Source organism: Gossypium raimondii, chromosome 13 (assembly GCF_025698545.1).
Source record: "Gossypium raimondii isolate GPD5lz chromosome 13, ASM2569854v1, whole genome shotgun sequence".
In the NCBI taxonomy this organism is placed as follows: domain Eukaryota; kingdom Viridiplantae; phylum Streptophyta; class Magnoliopsida; order Malvales; family Malvaceae; genus Gossypium; species Gossypium raimondii.
Window position 1 is genome coordinate 7,919,156 of NC_068577.1, and position 19,215 is coordinate 7,938,370.

Sequence of the window (19,215 nt, forward strand, 5' to 3'; positions counted from 1 at the left end):
GAGCAAAAATATATTATTATTAAAAATAAGATTACTTATTATGTTGTTTTAAAAACTCTTAACATAACAAATATATATAAATGAATTATGAAAGGCCAAATATCACCCTAAAAAATCAATGAATTCATAAAATATAAAAATTAAAATTAACATAATAAAGCTTTTTCTTTTTTGTTGTTCTTATCATTTAATTAAATTAAGTTGACATAATAAAGTAGAGTTAAAAGTATAGCCCGTCTTGTTTATGCCAAATCTGGTTTCATTAACTGAGGTACAAGATTTTTCCCTCATTTTTCAGTATAAAAATAATTTTGGACAAAATAAAAACAATGGAAATATATGAAAAATGTTCACCTGAAACTTATTCAGGAAAAAAGGTTTTCCTTTTTCTAGGAAAGAAAAGGGTGCTAATTCAGGAGACCTCTTTGCTTGAAAACATCATGCATTGCTACACCAATCTTTGCAGGTGATTCAACAACTGTCACTCCAGCTTCCCTTAGAGTCTTGATTTTGTCCTGTGCAGTACCCTTGCCCCCTGATACTATAGCTGTTTGTATAGACATCACAAGAATAATGAGTAATTGAATAAAACATTTTAGAGCAAGAAGACATGGCTATATTATTGGTTGTAAAAACCACACCACACCAGCCAATTCCAGCAGTTCAATCATAGAAGTTTACTCTAAAAATTAGAATATCGACCAGAACCGGAAAAAAGAGAAACCAAGAACCAAAATACTGGAAAAACCCGGATTTTTTGAAACGAAAATTTGAGATTTTCCACTATGTTTCTGGTTCATTTTCATCCTTCGTATTTTGTAAATATAAATTTTCCATTTTAAAAATATTTTTCTTCATTTTTTTTGAAATTTACTTGATTATTATTAATTTATATTTTCTAGTGCAACTAGTTGAACAGGAAACCAAAGGTCTAACCGGTTCGGTTTTTTAAAACCATGCCCACAAGAGTAATTTTCAATCGTGTATCCTCCCAACTTGAATACATACTTGCATACATTAACAAAAAAGTTAACCATTTAGCGTTCATCTAAAATGTGAAAAAAAGGTGTTTTGATTATTATGTAGGTTGAACATTTTCCTTTTAAAGGATAAAGAGGGTCTTAGGATTGCTATATTTGAGCTTATGCAGGAGTGCATGCAAGAGATATAAAGTACTTGCAATTGCAATCAGAAGCCTAATAAACAAAACATTGAAGCAATGTATTACCTCCTGCATGACCCATACGCCGTCCTGGAGGAGCAGTAAGTCCAGCAATGAAGGCAACAATGGGCTTTTCAGTCCCACTTTCCTGTTTCATTTATACAACAAAACAAGATGTTAAATCCACAAGTGATAAAGGAAGACAATTCTCTAGCCACTTTCAGTTTTATGGAGTGCAGTAGAAATGCGATAAAGAAGGTTCGATATTACAAACTATTGTATTGCACTATGGAAAAAAGAAAACAAATTGCAAACGTTTCCATCATATATATGGCAGTAAAATTAACAAAATGTAGAATAGAGCAAAACCAGTTAAGCATACGTTAGAGGGGCTGAATTATGTCTTCATCATATAGGTATATATGAGGACAAACACATACTCATTTGTAGATCCAGGGTAAAGAACTATAAATTATAAACCAATTCTTGAAAAGTATATTTGATCTTACTATTAACCAAGTGAGAATCTGCATGGAAGGCTACCCTTTTTTACCCACATATGTACCGCAAGCAGTAACTAGTAAATATTAATATCAGTTTCTGGAACAAGGAGTCCTTAGTTCCTTTAGTAAAATATTAACATTACCTTTATTAGTGCAGCAGCATCTTCTTCTGCTGTGCCTCCTATCTCACCAATTAGAATGATACCTGAATGAAATTGCAATAATCAGATAGTATGCCTTCCTATTAAACATCAGTTAAAAGCATTTTCCACAATGGTAAGTTTTACCAACTCCGTCAACCGAAAAGAAAAAGTGTAAACGAGAGAAAAGAAAACAAGAAATGGAAAAAAAAGAAGAAGAAGAGAACCAGCCACAATAGACAAGATACAGCCACACAGTAATAAAGACCTTTTAATTCAATAACTAAAGTAGAATAAATGACAGTCAAATAATACTAAATTAGGAAAATGCTACCTTCTGTCTGAGGATCAGCAAGGAACTTGGTCACACAATCAACAAAGTTGGTCCCATTAAACGGATCCCCACCAATTCCTACGCAGGTTGATTGCCCCAGACCAACTGCAGTTGTTTGAAAAACCTACAAGATAAAATGACAAATATTATTATCGAAAAATAACTCAACAGGAGTACACATGGCATCAGCATATGAAAGACAGTGTTAATTTAGTGTAAGACACAGCTTTTTGCGAGTTTTTTTGAGTTCTATGGTGGTTTAAATATAACAACTATGAGCTTATACATATAGTATGAAATTATACTGAAGGACAGGGTAGTTTAACTTAAGTATCAAACATAACTTCATAGGGTTAATTCTATTCATACAATTCAAAAACTTCCATCAAATCAAATTTATCACTTGAAAACTTTCCTCTTTGGACATTTGTTCTTTATTAAATAGAAACACTGTTATATGACAACCACTCCAAGTTGTCTGTTACATACATAGATGTATTAAAAGGACAAGACCATGTGGACAGAACAAAGATACTAAAAAGACAGAGGCATGCAGTTTGGCCACAAGCTCTGCCAGAAGAGCAAAAACTCCCTCTTCAAAATGTCTTGAGAAATAAGTTGGGTGGTTTAGGAAAAAAAAACATGTGGCGATGTATCGTCAGGCATATAGATATTAAATGAGTGACTAATACGCACAGATATGGAGTAATCTAGGAACATTTTAAAAAAATGTATAAAATAAAAGGTCTTACTGCTTCATATGTTAAAGTGCCGGATCGAGAAACGATTCCTATGCGACCTGGTTTGTGAATATATCCAGGCATAATTCCAATCTTGCATTCCCCAGGTTTAATGATGCCAGGGCAGTTTGGACCAATCAGCCTGGTTTTTGATTGCTGATTAAGGGCAGCCTTCACACGGACCTGCAGCACAAAGATATCAGCTTTGATCACAAAATATCAATAAAACTCATTTCCAATCATAACTCCAAAGGTATAAACTGTAACTTGAGTCAAAGGCAGGCCCTAGGAGCATATTGCAGTTATGCTCTTGGTGTTACACATGATGCAAATAAGCTGACTGAATAAAAAGTTTAGACACTCAATTAAACGAACAGATTTGGTTCTAAGGTCCTCCAATTCATTTACCATGTCATGTTGAGGAATTCCTTCTGTGATACAAACAACAAGGTCCAGCTCAGCTTCCATGGCCTCCATGATAGCCGGCGCAGCAAAAGGGGGAGGAACATATATGACAGAAGCATTGGCCTTGGTTTCAGCTTTTGCTTCAGCTACTGAGTTGAAAACAGGAAGTCCTAAGTGCTCTGTGCCACCCTTCTTCGGTGTAACTCCACCAACCTATCAAAACAAAAAATTACATAAAACAAAGGAATAATAAGAACCCTTGGATCATTCCCACAATTCGTACAGTACATTATAAAATTTTTAACATTACGATATGCAGAATTTTACATAACATATTACAACACTAACTTAAACCCTGTTCTCAGACATGTATAAACAAATAATATAAAAGTTTTTACTTTCCCATATTTTCTCAATACCCCAAGTATTTGCTGTGAAAAAAAAAGATACTCATTTATCAGATTCAGGAAAAAAAAAAAGGATAAAAGTTGGATTCGAATTTGAAGTACCATCTTAGTGCCATATTCGATGGCTTGCTCGGTGTGGAAAGTACCATTCTTTCCGGTTATGCCTTGGCAAATAACGCGTGTGTTCTTGTCTACGAAAACCGCCGGTTGAGGCGCCGGAGCCGCCGAGAACGACCGTGAATGTTGGGGACTGAGTAGGGATTTGTGATGAGAAAACTGGGATGACAAAGATCGGAGGAGTCGTGAGGCTTGTCTAGCCATTGACGTTGCTGGTGCTGGTTTAGTGATGGATCTCCTTTGCCTCTCGCGCTGTAGGAACCGAAAAACGTAAGCCCTCTTTTGTATTGGTTAGCTTCCCTTTTCTTTATTTTTCTAATTTTTCATTTTATTTGTTTTTTAGGTTAAACTCTACTATTAGTCCCTGTACTTTTATGAAAATGGTGTATTTAATCCTTGTACTTTAATTTGGTTATTTTTAGTCATTCTACTTTTCAAAATTTAAAATTCCAGTCCTCACCAAATGATAATTGTTAAATTCATTAGGTTAAGTTTTGATATTTCTAAAATTCGATGCAGCAAACAAATTATTACGTGTGTAATGTTATGTTAACTTGTTATTTCCATATATTACTCACTAAAAATCCAGATTAATAATATAACTTATGTTATTTGTGTCAAGACTGAAATTTCAAACTTGAAAAGTATATGGGCTTAGAATGATTTAATTAGAGAATATACATTAAATCTACAATTGTATATATAATATATTACTAATAATTGAATTTAATGAATGAATTTAACGCTAGGGTTTGGATCAAGACTAAAAATTCAAACTTTAAAAGGTAAAAGGACTAAAATTTACCAATTTGAAAAGTACAAAGGTTTAATTTGATCAAATTAAAGTATATAGACTAAATCTATAATATTTACAAAATATAGGGACTAATAATAGAATTTAACATTTTTGTATTTTGGGTTCTTTTGTAAAAGATAAATGAATTAAAAGGAATTGGTTTTCAAGTTAATATAGCACTAGACAATCCTAAACTATAACATTCATTTTAAATTCACCTACAAATTTTGAAACATTCTAATCACATCTTAAACTATCAATGTTATATCAATCACGTCTTTCAATTATTAAAACCGTTAATTTAACTGTTAGATGACATATCAAATGAAAATTTTAAAGAAAAACAAAATGTTACCGCATAACTTTTAAAAATAAAACTAAAACAAAGTTAAACCGGGAAAAAAAAGAGAATGAACGACAAAGTTTTTGTAAAAGCTTCAAAATTTTAAAACAAAGATTTTTGTATCCATTTTATAATATTCATTTTCTTTAAACTTTTCATTTTAAAATTTAAACTATATCACATAAGATTTGACATCTCATTTATCAAATAAATTAATGATTTTAGAAATGGAATGACCTTATTGATATAACTTGGATAATTTGGGTGTAATTGGAATGTTTTAAAGTTAGGGACCAATGTATTATGAATGTTATAATTTGGGGATGTATGGTGCAATTAAGGCCAATTATGAAGCAAGCATGAACAATATAAAAAATAGGGTTAATATAGAATGTGGTACTTGATTTTCACTTTAATATTTTATTTGGTACTTAAGTTTTTTTTTCCCGATTTGATACATGAGTTTGGTTTCAATGTTTACTTTGGTACTTAAAATTTTTTTCCCCAGTTAAGTACTAAAGTTTGGTTTCAATGTTCAATTTAGTACATGGGTTTTTTGGGTACAAACTAAGTATCTATGTTTTTTTACTAGAGTGCATATGTCAAACATTCATTAGGCCACGTGATGTTGTTTGGTCTATGTATCAAATTGAATATTAAAATCAAATTCGCGTACCAAATGTTGTATTAACTCAAAAAATAATGTAAATGGCTAATTGCGATACATTTTCTTTTAGGCTTTTTGCACAAATTAGCCTCATGATTTCCCAATTTGATTAAACTTTTTATTATCTCATTTTGGTACATGAACCTTGCACCGTTGCTCATTTTGGTACCTATCAACTGTCGACGTTAAAAAACTCGGACAATCAGAATGCACCACATCATCAATGAGATGGCAGCTTGACTGATGTGGCATGTTGATCAGCATTAACCATTGTTGATCAACCGTTGATCGATCAAAGAATCATTAAATTTTATTTAAAAATTATAAAATATTTTAAAATGAAAAAATTTGCAAAAATTAATAAATTTTATTTTTAAAATATAAACATATATATATATATAAAAGTAGAAAGTTGCAAAAATATAAAAAATTTAAAAAATTAATTAAAATTGTAAAATTATAATAATTTAAATAAACTATAATTTTTTTAGAATTGAGAAATTTATTCTCACATTTAAAAAATTTACAATCTTTATTATTTTTTTACAAAATTTTAACAATCATTTAACAATTATAAAAATTTGTGAATTTGTAAAAATGTGAAGATCATTAAAATATTTTTAAAAATGATTAAAATTGCTAAGATTATTTTAAAATTGTTTAAAATGGTGAGTATCATAAGAAATTTGAATTTTACAATTTTTCTAAAACTATCTTATAATATTTGAATTTAATGCTTGTTTTCTAATTCAAAGGTTTGTTTATTTGTCAAAAATTTTCAAGCATTTTATTGAAAAATTTTCAATTAGATGGTGACCAATTACTGCATGAAATTTGTGGTTGCCAACCCATGGGCATAGGGATGAATCTTCAATCTGTTTATTTGAATAATATTGTGCTCTTTGCAATAATAATTTTTAATAATTTTACAATTTTTTAAAAAATATAACTATTTAATATTTTAAAATACTTTTTATACATATTTAAATAAAATAAAAATTTGCTAAATGGTTTTATATATATATTTATAATTTTGACTGATCAATGTCTAGTCAATATAGATTAACATCGATCAACGTAGAGTTAACGTGTCATGTCATCATTAGTTGAGTTTTTTCTTAACGCCCTTAGTTGTTAAGCACTAAAATAATAACAGACAAAGTTTAAATATCAAAATAAGAAAACGATATAATTAAGGACTAAATCGTGAAGAAAACCTTCTTTTTATTCCATAGAAGTGGGTTTGTCAAGATTTAAATTAGGATTTAGCGTGGACAAGAATTTAAATAAATCAAGCAATCATATAGATGAAAGTTTGAATTTTATTTAATTTTCATAATTCATTAACACCTTATTGACATAACGTTATACTATATTTACATGTTGCATATACTAATAATTATATTTTATTCAAACTGAAAATTGTTATATTTATAATTAAACTAAAATCAAAATTCATATGAGATTTATCTAAAATTTAATTAGACTTCTAAAGTGAGAATTTAAGAACTAAGGAAGTTTGCTTAAATTAAAAAAGAAAGTAGAAAAAAAAATGAAAGCTAATGTAGATAAAAATCATTAAAGAAAGTAATTGTGGTATCTTCAAATCAGCATCTAAATATAGTAATGCTTAAACGTGTTAAAGACGTACGTATGACATTGTCCTAATAATGGACAACATCCCCCGGATCTACCAAGAAACTTACAGCATCCTGGAAGTAGAGATGTATTGTCTGTGCTGATTTTGTGGAAAAACACTATCACCTTTTTTTTTTCCCTCATTTTTCCATATGACTTTATATTTCATCAACTAATACTATATAATTTTATATTAGGTTTAATATATAATTTGATATCTGAGTTCGATTTTTTTTAATATGATATATGTGTTTTTTTATTTGATCTGGTACCCATATTTGATAAAAGTTTTATGTTTGGTATTCAAAAATAACGGTGTTAATTTTTAGTATTTAATATTAATTTGATAAAAATTCATAAATTAGCTAATAATATTAGTAATTAACTTTCATCAAATCAATGCTAAAACTTAAATTAAATATTAAAAAGTTAACACTATTATCTTTGGATATCAAAATATATATAACTTTTGTTAAATATAAGTACCAAATTTAATTAAAAATAACACATGTACCAAATAAATAAATATAATCCCCGAACCTCCTTTATTTGGCCGTGTTGACTACAATCTCCAACAAGGTCTTTGCTTTCTTTATCTTATACCTCTGATTCTGACAACTGAAACTTCAGTATTATTGCAGAACCACCCATGAATTAGTTGAAGGGCTAGAAATGAAATTCCACTATGGAAAAAGCATTCCAGGGCAGCTATACATTAATTGATGAAATAAAAAATAGATCATATATGAGCTTGTGATGGGGATTAATACCAGTTTCTGTTGGTGCTTCATACTTGTGCTTCTTTGGTTCCAAAGCCAAGGGTGCTTAGAAGAAGAAAGAGCAGCTCTTCTCCAAATCAAAGATTCCATGGGCAGCTACTTATCGTCAGCTTTCTCAAACTGGTACGTAAAAGAATGCTGCGATTGGGAGGGAGTTGTGTGTGACCCTTCTCATACTCGTATTCAAAGGATTTTCTTTCCCCATTTGAGAAGTGATGATTCCGAACCTTGGTTTCCAAACGCTACTTTATTTGCTGAGTTCAAAGATTTGCAAGAACTTGAACTGCCAGGAAATCATATCGGAGGATTCATCTCAATTCAAGGTAAACATTCTAAACTCTCTCAATTTACATCTCTACATTATATTTTATTTGTTGGAAATTTATAAAAAGTTATATACGTACTTAGTTGATTTTTAAACATTCGATTGCATTAATACAGTTAATTTGTACTAATGTGATATTCACAACAAACACATAATAATCTCTCAAACAAATAAAAATATTTTTATTATGTCAATAATGAATTTACACAAATAAAATTTGAATTCCAAATTTATCCTAGAGATTTTTTAGTAATTTAATATATTATTAATTTTACATAAAATATATTATTTTTGTATTTTTATTTTGGGGTTAAAAATATATACAACCTCAAAAGAAAAACTTTATATATATAAATTTATAAAAAATAATTAAGACCATTTAAATTAAAGATAAATTTTTATTATCTAATATTATTTACCTAGTGCAAATGTCTTAATTTAAATGAAATTATCTTTAATTAAAATTATCTTACTTTAATTTTCTTAATTTTTATATTTGTGTATTTTAAAATTATCTTTAATTAATTAATTTATCTTATTTAAATTTTCTTTTAACTTAAATGGTGTTAATTTTTATAAATATATATTTTTAGAAACTTAGATGGTATATATTTTAATTTCAAAATAATAATATAAAAATATAATATTTTATGTAAAATTAATAATGTATAGAACCATTAAAGAAAAGCATGTTTGAAATGGATCGACACAACCATTTGTCTATGTTCATTCCAACCTGAAATAATATTTATATTTTCATAAATTCATGTATTTTAATTATTTTAGTTACAAAAAATACTATTTGGACATTCATTTGTTGATATTCATTCTAAGTGTGAAAATTATTATGAACATTCTACACCCTCTCAATTTGGTTAGAGTGAGAGAGATATGATAAATTTGAACTAAACTTACTTTTTATGAAATGGATTTTTTTATAAAAATCAAATAACTGTCAAGATTGATTTGATGAAATTTATACAGCTTTCAGAAAACTGAAACATCTTCGAAAGTTGAATCTCCGTGACAATTCTATACAAAATGGCTCCAATCTCTGGTGGGGGAAATATCTTTCTCTTTATAACTTGGATTTGTCTGGTAACAAGTTACAAGGCAATTTTCCTGATAGCTTGTGTGCCAACCTGTTTTTGAGAGAATTGATTTTGTCTCGTAACAATCTCTTTGGAAGCATCAATTCATGCTTGGGAAATATGATCACACCCCGCTTGTTGGATCTCTCTGAAAATCAATTCAATGGCTCTTTTCCTTCGTTGCTAATTAGCAACCTAACAAATATTGAGTCACTCGTTCTATCAAGCAATGAGTTTCAAGGCATGATTTCGCTGTGTGTTTTTGCCAATTTGTCGAGGCTAAGTGAACTTGATATTTCTTTTAATCACTTGGAAGTTGAAACTGAGATGATGTCACCAAGTTGTTCTCCATCTTTCAGATTAAGTACTCTGTCTTTAGGTGGTTGTAATGTCAAGAAAATTTATCCTTGGATGTTTCACAATATCACTTCAGAATTATGGCTAAGTAACAATAACTTGACTGGTCCCTTCATTAGCAATTTTCAGAACATAACCTCAAAGCTTACTATTCTTGACATTTCTGACAATTTCTTACGTGGGACACTACCTGAAGATATCAACTTGAATTTTTCAGAGCTGCGCCATTTAGATCTTTCCGGTAATAGCTTCAATGGAAACCTCCCCATGTTCTTCAGTGACCAACTTCAGATGTTGGACTTATCAAACAATCAGTTCCAAGGAGAAATCCCCTATAGCATCAAAAGTAATATGAGTTGTCTTTTATATTTGGGGTTATCCCAAAACAATTTGACAGGTGATTTGTTTCCAAAAAACTCGAGTTTGCCGAACCTAAGATGGCTTCATCTCAACAACAATCGCTTGTCTGGAACATTTCCATATGCCTTGTCGAAAAGCATGAAGTTAAGAATTATTGACATTCAGAATAATGAATTATCAGGTGAGCTTTCCTCATACTTGCCTGTCCTCCCAAAGTTAAATATTCTAATCCTCAGGGGGAACCAGTTTGAAGGACAATTACCAGTGAAAATTTGCCAAATGAGGGATTTGCATCTTTTAGATCTTTCAGAAAATGATCTTTCTGGTGACATTCCCGACTGTGTTGACAATGTTACTTCTTGGTTGGGTCGTTCAGAAACTGCTGTTGGTTATCTTCCAGATGGCTCTAGGAACGGCATTGTTTTTACGACCAAAGGTAGGAGATATATTTATAAGGCTGTGGTGTTGTCATTTCTAATGGGAGTAGATGTCTCTTGCAATAGGCTAGCAGGTAAAATTCCCATCCAAATGACACGATTGAAGGGGATTAGAATTCTAAACGTGTCGAACAACCTTCTCACAGGTCAAATACCTTCTTCCTTGGGAAACTTGGTAAATCTAGAAAGCCTAGATCTTTCACATAACAATATCTTCGGTGTGTTACCCCATGAATTAGTTGGTCTTGGGCTTCTCGCAGCTTTTAACGTATCATTCAACAATCTATCAGGCATGATACCAATAGAGCACCAATTTGGGACATTTGAAAGTGACAGTTATTTAGGCAATCCCGATCTCTGTGGACACCCACTTCAAATCAAATGCAATGGTAGTACAGAGACACCACCAATTTACGCTAGAGCAGAGAAATCTGTTTCAATTATGTATTTTGCAGTTTTGATATGTCTTTTTTTCATAGTTATTTGTTTAGAATAAGAACCATATATGATGAACTTATCACTCAAGAGGAAGGAAATGATGTCATTTTACAGTGTCATAAGAGAATCTCCCAAAATTACCAAGCACTTCACCCATCCCAAAAACATCAAACAAATCAACTAACTTAACTACATAAAATGAGAAGACAGCAAGTCAATATGGTTTACATTAGATAATAATCAATATTACAAAACAAAAATCATATATTTCTAGTTTACAATTGTAAACCACCAAACACTTGTGCTACATATATTTGAATTTATAAGAATTATGTTTGCATTTGAATTTAAAATTTAAAATATGGTTTATATGTTAAATTAAATTTTACAAATAATTAATGTTAAATATTTAAAAGTTTTTAAAATTTATATTTCATGCATCATATTATATCACTTTCATAAACTACACACGCCCCCCTTTGTGTGAATTTCTCACCCAACAGATCTCTGCTATGGGTTTTTTTCGCCTTGAGCACATACAACCTCACACCTATTGATTGTTCGGTTGTCCTAAGATGTCGCATTACAGACCTAAGGGATCACATTGCCACTCCTAGAAGAAGACAATATAGTATTTTGATAGATTGGACTCTCGTTACTAAGTTAACGGCAATAGTGATTAAAATATTTAATTTTAAAATTTGATGACTAAATAAAAAAATTAATAGTTATGTGACCAAAAAGAATGAACTGAATACTTAGGTGACTATTGTTATACTTTCCTCTTTTAGTTTTTATGCCAAATTTTTATAAATATATTACATAATTGCTTGGGCTAATGTACAAATTTGCCTTCTATACTTTAGTTAGAAATTGAGATTTGTCATCATATTTTACTTTTTTTTTTTACTTGGCATTGAGATTTTAAGTTAATGGTAAAATTTTCACTCTACTTCAACTCTATACTGAATTTTGTTCTTAACTTTTATTAGAATGAATTTTAAAATTAAAGTTTGATTTTGATTAAATTTACTCTTCAATTTTAATTTAATTTAATTTAAATAAAATAATTTAAATATTTTATTTAAATAATTAAAATAACTAATTAATTAACATAATATTAAATATTAATAAAATGGTTATTTATAAAAAAATAAAGTATTCTTTTTATATATTTTAAAAAAATTCAAATCTTTCTCCTGTTAAATATTCACTATTAAAATTAAATATAGATTTTAGAGGGTTTAAAGAAAGAAAGAAATTATTTTAAAGGTGTCAGGGTCTTTATTAAGAAATTGGTTACAAAGTGTTTTTATTATTTGAGAAAGTTGATTTTAAAGAGAATTTATCAAAATGAATTCATTTATTAATTTATCTTTTCCATAATTTATAAGCTTAATGAACTCCTTCAAATTTCAAACTTAAAATATATTGTTTTTGTTTTGTAATATCTATATTCAATATACTTTTTTTTTCTTTTTAAACTTTGTTTTAAATATATATTATTATCTAATGCATTTGTAGTTGAGTTTATTTTAAAATTTCTATGTTAATTTAAGTTTAAAATCTAAAATATGGATGGGATCATCATTTCTGTTACGATTGCATTCAGTGACACATCGTGACGAAATTGAAGAATGAGAACATAATTACGATAGGTTGTCTGGAACCCAATTGTAAAATCTCGATAATGCCTCAACAATGCGAATCGATATTATCGAAAGAATTGATTTGTATTGTTGATTCTAGTAGGATTGTAAAGCTAAGTTAGAAGATGGTATGTGGGGTTCTTATTCTCTATTTTTTTTTCTTTTGGACTGTTTAAGTGGTTCAAAGCAGGTATAATTCACTTTTGTTTTTAATCTCACAAGTTAAAGAGAGAATTTGCTTGATTTCATGCTTATTATACCATATTCTATCAATTTTACTCCATTTCATTTTTTTCAAACTTATCGTGTTAACTAATTTTGTTCAATCCAAATTAAGTCATTACGATAAATCATGTAAAATATTAAGGAAATACTATACAAATATGTCAAAAGTTGTGTAAAACTAATTAGATGAACATTTGTGATAAAATCTTTTGAGTGCTACTTTGTGAAAACAAATTTTAGAGAGGTGGAACTGGAAGCCTTTAGGAAATTGTTTACCTTCCTAGTGCAAATGGTCTTAATTTAAATGAAATTATCTTTAATTAACTCATCTTATTTTATTGTCTTAATTTTTATATTTGATTATAATTTTGTGTATTTTTAAATTAGCTTTAATTAGTTAATCTTATTTAAATTATCTTTAAACTTAAATGATGTTAATTTTATATTTTTATAAATCTTTTTTAAATTTAGATGGTATATATTTTAATTTCAAAATAATAATATAAAAATTTAATATTTTATGAAAAATTAATAATAGATAGAATCACTAAAAAAACATGTTTGAAATGAATAAGGATAACTTTTGTCTATGTTCATTCAACATGAAATAGTATTTATATTTTTTTATAAATTCATGCATTTTAATTATTTTAGTTACTAAAATTATTAATTGGATAATTATTTGTTCATATTCATTCCAAGTGTGAAAATTTTTATAAACACAATTTGGTTAGACCTAGACAAATAACTTACTTATTATGAAATAGCTTATCTTGACATGTTTATATGCTGCTTAATATAAAAATCAAATAACTGCAAAGATTTTTTTAATAAAATCTATGCAGTTTTCAAAAAATTAAAACATCTCCAAAACTTGAATCTTCGTTACAGTTCCATGAAAAATGGCTCCAATCTCTGTTGGGGGAAATATCTTTCGCTTTATAATTTGGATTTATATGGTAACTAGTTACAAGGTAATCTTCCAAACTGTTTACGCGACAACCTATTTCTGAAAGAACTAATTTTGTCTCTTAATAATCTCTTTGAAAGTATCAATCCATACTTGAGAAATATATCTCACTCCGACACTTGGATCTCTCTAACAATCAATTCAATGGCACTTTTCCTTCATTGCTAATTAGCAACCTAACAAATATTCACTTTTTCTATCAAGCAATGAGTTTCAAGGCATGATTTTGCTCTGTGTTTTTGTCAATTTGTCAAGGCTAAATGAACTTGATATTTCTTTTAATCACTGGAAGTGGAAGCAAAGATGATGTTACCAAGTTGTTCTCCTTCTTTCAAACTAAGTACTCTGTCTTTAGGTGGTTGTAATGTCAATAAATTTTCTCCTTGGATGCTTCACAATACCACTTCAGAATTATGGCTAAGTGGCAATAACTTGACCGGTCCCTTCATTAGCAATTTTCAGAACATAACCTCAAAGCATACTCTTCTTGACATTTCTGACAATTTCTTACACGGGACACTACCCAAAGATATGAACTTGAATTTTCCAAAGTTGCGCCATTTAAATCTTTCCAATAATAGCTTCAATGGCAACCTCCCCGTGTTCTTCAGTGACCAGTTTCAGATATTTGGACTTATCAGACAATCAATTCCAAGGAAGGAACATATCAATGAATTCCCTGACTGTCGGTAACTGATCAATCTTCGATTGTGATGCTCGTGTATGTAGAATGTAAACTAATAATGCTTTACCTCCTTTACAAATCATTCTCTGAGTAGAAATCGCAAATATAACATTTATAATTTAACCAGTTTTGTCTTACTTAATAGTAATCAACTCGCTATATCTAATATCTCAAATCGATTCGTTTCTGACTACAGTTTACTACAGCATCATGAAGAGTCAACCAGTCCATACTCGGCACTACATCAAGCTCGTGAAACGATAATAACATCATGTCAGCAGGAAAAAAAATCACAACCCTGAATTCTCAGTACACTTTTTACAAATTGAACTGACTATGACATTCTAACCCAACGATTTAGTTACTTAAGCATCAAATCCAGCTCTAGCTGGATCATCATCTGTCTTGCCTTTGAAAACTCATCGACCCTACATTTACGAATCTTATATATGGGAGGTCTATGTACACATACGGGAGAAGAACTGTTAGGATTAGAGGGTATCGGGGTAGGCACAATTGGGGCCGAAAGTTGTGGAGCCACAAGGTTGATTCGTAAAAACTTCATTAATACAAATGACATATTAAGCCAAAAAAGACATTATTTACCTCTTCGGACATTTGCAAAATTGGCCCGCTATATACTCGCTCCTTGCTCAGGAGTTGAGACATCACTTTCGATTTTATCAATAATGACACGACTATTTTATAAAATGATTTTGATTAATTTTAAGTTTAGGGAATAAAATATTAAAATAATAAATATTATTTAAGGATTTTTTTATATAAAATCTAAAAAACCCTACTTGAAATCCTGGCCTCAGTGAAGCTGCACTCCTAAGACACCGCAAGCACAGATAAATAAAATATAAGTTATATACTTCGCTGTTTTGGTATGTCTTTCATTTTACTACTCTTATTTTGTTTAAAGACCAAATTATAGGTTCCAAGTTTTGTCTTTTGGTTCTTGCCCCCATTTCTCCATGCAACATGCACAATGAAAAGGCATATTGGAATTAGATTCATCTATGTAAATCCTAAGAACCATATATTGTGAACTTATCATTCAGGAGGAAGAAAATTATACCTATCTACGCTGCTATAAAAGAATCTCCCAACGTTTTGGTTCTGATACACAAACATTCAAAATATATATCAAGAACATGTTTAAAACTTCAAAATCTGATGAACACTTAGTTATCTGGAATACATATTACAGTTCTATTACAGAAAAATGCACCTACCAATGGAAAAATACTTACAAAACTGAAGCAACTGTCACCGACAGTCTTGAGGTTCAGAACCATGTTTCGTAAAAAAGTCCCGAGACTCTTGGCAATATATGTACACACATGTATATGTGTGTGTGTGGCAAGTCATAACCAAGTCTTCTTGAAGAAATATACATATATATAAGAAATCCTCAAAAACATGGCAACATGCTCGTTGAGAGGACACTATGCTACATACAATGCTCTTCTATGCATATGTTGCATTTGACTAATCCTGCAGCAACAGCTTCTAAATGCAACTTTAGTTCACTCACATTTGTAACTTGCTAGTTGCTACTTGGGCTTTGTAAGTGCTTTTCAACCCAAACATTGATTAGAAAAGAGGCACTTCAAGAGTATATACCATTGGATTTAAACAGACATAAAAAATGCGCAAATGCTTATACTAGCATGCAACATACGAGCAACAAACAATACACAATGTATAACACATTTTCAATCTAAGTTTGAAGGTTCTTATTAGAACCACAAGTTCGAATTAAAAGGGAAAAAGGTATATACTAGGGCAGTTGAAACTCCAAATCACTTACTTGAAGATCTTCAATATCTTCCAATTGGCTACATTCATAACAATGATTACTCAGTAGCGGTATTTGGTGGAGTAATCTTTAGGAGCAATTACCAGACCATGACCCTTTCTACCCCCACGGTACACAGTCTCAACAATGTCGATGAACTCCTGCTTGTCCTTGAGAGCCCAATTGATTTTGTTGTTGTTTCCAGTGCCAAGATCAATCATAATGTGCTTGTTTCTGAAGAAAAACATGACAGTTGATGGATCATAAAACTCATACATTGTGTTGAAGTCGGGCACTTACACCAGATATATCACGGCAAAGTTCTTTATGGTTTCAGCAACAGAAGCAAGCACTTCATCCATCTGAAAACATTAATCGAATTAAATAAGAACAGAGCAAATCCATATGAAAATACTCATTTCATATACAATAAATAATGACAAAAGAATACAGTTATGAAAATGTGGGCCTAAACGTAAATTATTTTCAGAAAAGAAACATATCAATAGAAAATCCTTTCAGAATGCCATTTGAGCCCCGAAAATCGATAGACATCTAAAGGTAACAGCATAACTATTAGCAAAATGAAAAACCCATTGCTCGGTTATATCAGTAAGGTCAACCTAAGAGACCATTTAGAATCATCCCGCAAATACAACTCTATATATAAGATGCCCGAATTAGGGCACCAAATTGTGTTCTTTTACCCTATACTCTCTGTTACCACCAGGACTCTTCATGTCTATAAGTATTCGAAACCCCATATATCTGGATATGAAACTGAGGGTATTATCCTCCAAATAAATGAAAAAAATTGAATATACCCGTATTCAAAAATACACTACGTCAAGCATTCACCTTCAAATCCAGCATAAGCAAGACTAAGGAAATACTTACAAGTGACCGAAAACTGAACTTTCTTGTTTCTAAGTGCTCTTTCGGTGCCATTTAATCTCAGCAAATAATAAGAATTTTTTTTTTGCTTATTTGGAAGAGAATTATCATCGACTGAGTCACTTATCATCGAATGTCAATCACCATCTATGCCAAATTTGAGGATAATTTTCATTTTTTTTAGAAAAGGTCTTTTGAAAGAGCCAATCATCATCGAATGTCGATCACCATATATGCCAAATTAGACGAGAAATTTCAAAAAAAAAAATTGAAGTTTTTTGAAGGAGTCAATCATCATCGGATTTCCGATCACCATCTATGCCAATTTCAACATTTTTTTTAACAAATGTCTTTCGAAGGAGGCAATTATCATCGAACTCACCATCGATGCCAAAATTGACGATAATTTTCAAATTTACAAAGGACGGCGAATATAGGGTTCATTTGATATTATTCCCAAACCTACTGATAAAACTGAAATAACTAACGCCATTGGAGTGGGAAAATCTCCCCCGGCGGCAAAGGAAAGTTCCAATAAAAAGAGAAAAGTTACAAAAGGAAGAAAAAAAAGAGAGTGAATGGGAGATAAAAGAAGAACAAGTGGAGGTACCTGCACACATGTTTCATCCCAATCGTGACCGAATCGGATGACGACGAGACGCTCTTCCTCTGCCAGGATCGCCTGATCTACAGCCCACCCTGAACGCAAGTGTGGTAGCAGATACGACATCGTTTAAAGCGTTACGTCGTTACCCGCTCTTTCTCTCTGCCTGCTGCTACTTTTTTTTTCCCTTTAACTGGTTTGCACCCTCGAAATTTCGATCTCAAAACGGTATGTTATAAACCACGCGTTCTGAAAATGCGTTGATCACACGCTACCAACCGCCACTGGTGCTGCCTTTGGATATCAATGTACCTTCGGTGCAATAAAAAAAAGGTTTTTTTTATCCCAATAATACACTTTTATATATATATATATATATATCTAAAATAATACTTTTTATCAAAATAAAATAAGATTTCCCATTGGAGCCTAAAATTGGGTTATTTTACCAAAATAACTCAAAAAAATAAATAATTATAAAAATAACTCAAATTAAAAAAAATACCCAAATGATCTGAAATGAACAGTAAAATAGGGTTGGGAGGACTTAGTGGCCGACACCACCATGATTTTTGACCCAATCATTGCTTAATGATTGTGCCATATTTTAAAAAATTAATTTTTGGGGTTGGAGGATTTAATAGTCAACACCTATGTATTTTTTTCATATAGTAGCACATTGGTATACATTTATACCAATATTTGAAAAAAAATTTTGGTCGGCACATTAATGGCCAACACCCACTTTATCAGATAAAAAAATTTTGGGTTGGGGGTACTAGATGGTTGGCATCACATTATTCATATTAAAAAATATTTTTTTATGCTGGCACAGTAATGGTCGGCACTAGAGGTGCTCATGGACCGGGCGGCCCGACGGCCCGTCCGAAATATGGGAGAGTTTGGGTAAAAATATAGGCCTGAAATATGGGTTTGGACAAAAAAACTAGGCCCGATTAAAAAACAGGCCGGGCCTCGGGCATCACTTTTTTGGCCTGAGCCCGGCCCGGCCCGGCCCGAATATAATAAATATTTTTATTTTTTTAATTTTAAAATACTTTTAAAGTACTTTTTTTTAAAAAATTTTTAATTTTAAAATATTTTTAAAATATTTTTAAAATACTTTTTTTAATTTTTTTTAATTTTAAAATATTTTTAAAATATTTTTTTATTTTTGTTTTAATTCTTAAAATAAATTTTTGGTATTTATTTAAAAAACGGGCCGGGCCCGGGCTTATGAATTTTTTCCCAGCACCGGGCCTGGGAAAAATTCTAGGCCCATATTTCGGGCTGGGCCCAGAAAAAAATTTTGGCCCGGCCCGGCCTGGCCCATGAGCACCTC

At 30.6% G+C, this 19,215-nt stretch overlaps 3 protein-coding genes across 3 annotated transcripts; 1 reads left to right on the plus strand and 2 right to left on the minus strand.

Moving 5' to 3' along the window:
• Positions 1–238: 238 nt before the first annotated feature.
• On the minus strand, positions 239–4,099 carry LOC105783744 (succinate--CoA ligase [ADP-forming] subunit alpha, mitochondrial). The gene is made up of 7 exons (XM_012609370.2): positions 3,794–4,099; positions 3,288–3,497; positions 2,892–3,062; positions 2,140–2,263; positions 1,809–1,870; positions 1,229–1,310; positions 239–547 (listed from the first exon to the last, which is right to left on the minus strand). Exons 1-7 carry the CDS (start codon positions 4,010–4,012, stop codon positions 408–410), a joined length of 1,008 nt encoding a protein of 335 aa, XP_012464824.1. The 5' UTR covers positions 4,013–4,099; the 3' UTR covers positions 239–407.
• A 3,721-nt stretch (positions 4,100–7,820) lies between these two features.
• On the plus strand, positions 7,821–11,145 carry LOC105784011 (receptor-like protein 15). The gene is made up of 2 exons (XM_012609756.2): positions 7,821–8,354; positions 9,341–11,145. The coding sequence occupies exons 1-2, from the start codon at positions 8,009–8,011 to the stop codon at positions 11,095–11,097; spliced, it is 2,103 nt and encodes a 700-aa protein (XP_012465210.1). The 5' UTR covers positions 7,821–8,008; the 3' UTR covers positions 11,098–11,145.
• Positions 11,146–16,148: 5,003 nt separating this feature from the next.
• LOC105784012 (thioredoxin-like protein YLS8) lies at positions 16,149–18,095 on the minus strand. The gene is made up of 3 exons (XM_012609757.2): positions 17,880–18,095; positions 16,676–16,737; positions 16,149–16,609 (listed from the first exon to the last, which is right to left on the minus strand). Exons 1-3 carry the CDS (start codon positions 17,997–17,999, stop codon positions 16,438–16,440), a joined length of 354 nt encoding a protein of 117 aa, XP_012465211.1. The 5' UTR covers positions 18,000–18,095; the 3' UTR covers positions 16,149–16,437.
• Positions 18,096–19,215: the final 1,120 nt, after the last annotated feature.

Coding starts and splice junctions, on each gene's coding strand:
- LOC105783744 (XM_012609370.2), bottom strand. CDS start 4,012: ATGGCTAGACAAGCCTCACGACTCCTCCGATCTTTGTCATCCCAGTTT. Junction 3,063..3,287: donor GAATTCCTCAACATGACATG/GTAAATGAATTG, acceptor TTTGTGCTGCAG/GTCCGTGTGAAGGCTGCCCT. Junction 1,311..1,808: donor ATGCTGCTGCACTAATAAAG/GTAATGTTAATA, acceptor TAAATGAAACAG/GAAAGTGGGACTGAAAAGCC.
- LOC105784011 (XM_012609756.2), top strand. CDS start 8,009: ATGGGGATTAATACCAGTTTCTGTTGGTGCTTCATACTTGTGCTTCTT. Junction 8,355..9,340: donor AGGATTCATCTCAATTCAAG/GTAAACATTCTA, acceptor AAATTTATACAG/CTTTCAGAAAACTGAAACAT.
- LOC105784012 (XM_012609757.2), bottom strand. CDS start 17,999: ATGTCGTATCTGCTACCACACTTGCGTTCAGGGTGGGCTGTAGATCAG. Junction 16,738..17,879: donor GGGATGAAACATGTGTGCAG/GTACCTCCACTT, acceptor TAATGTTTTCAG/ATGGATGAAGTGCTTGCTTC. Junction 16,610..16,675: donor TTTGCCGTGATATATCTGGT/GTAAGTGCCCGA, acceptor GTTTTTCTTCAG/AAACAAGCACATTATGATTG.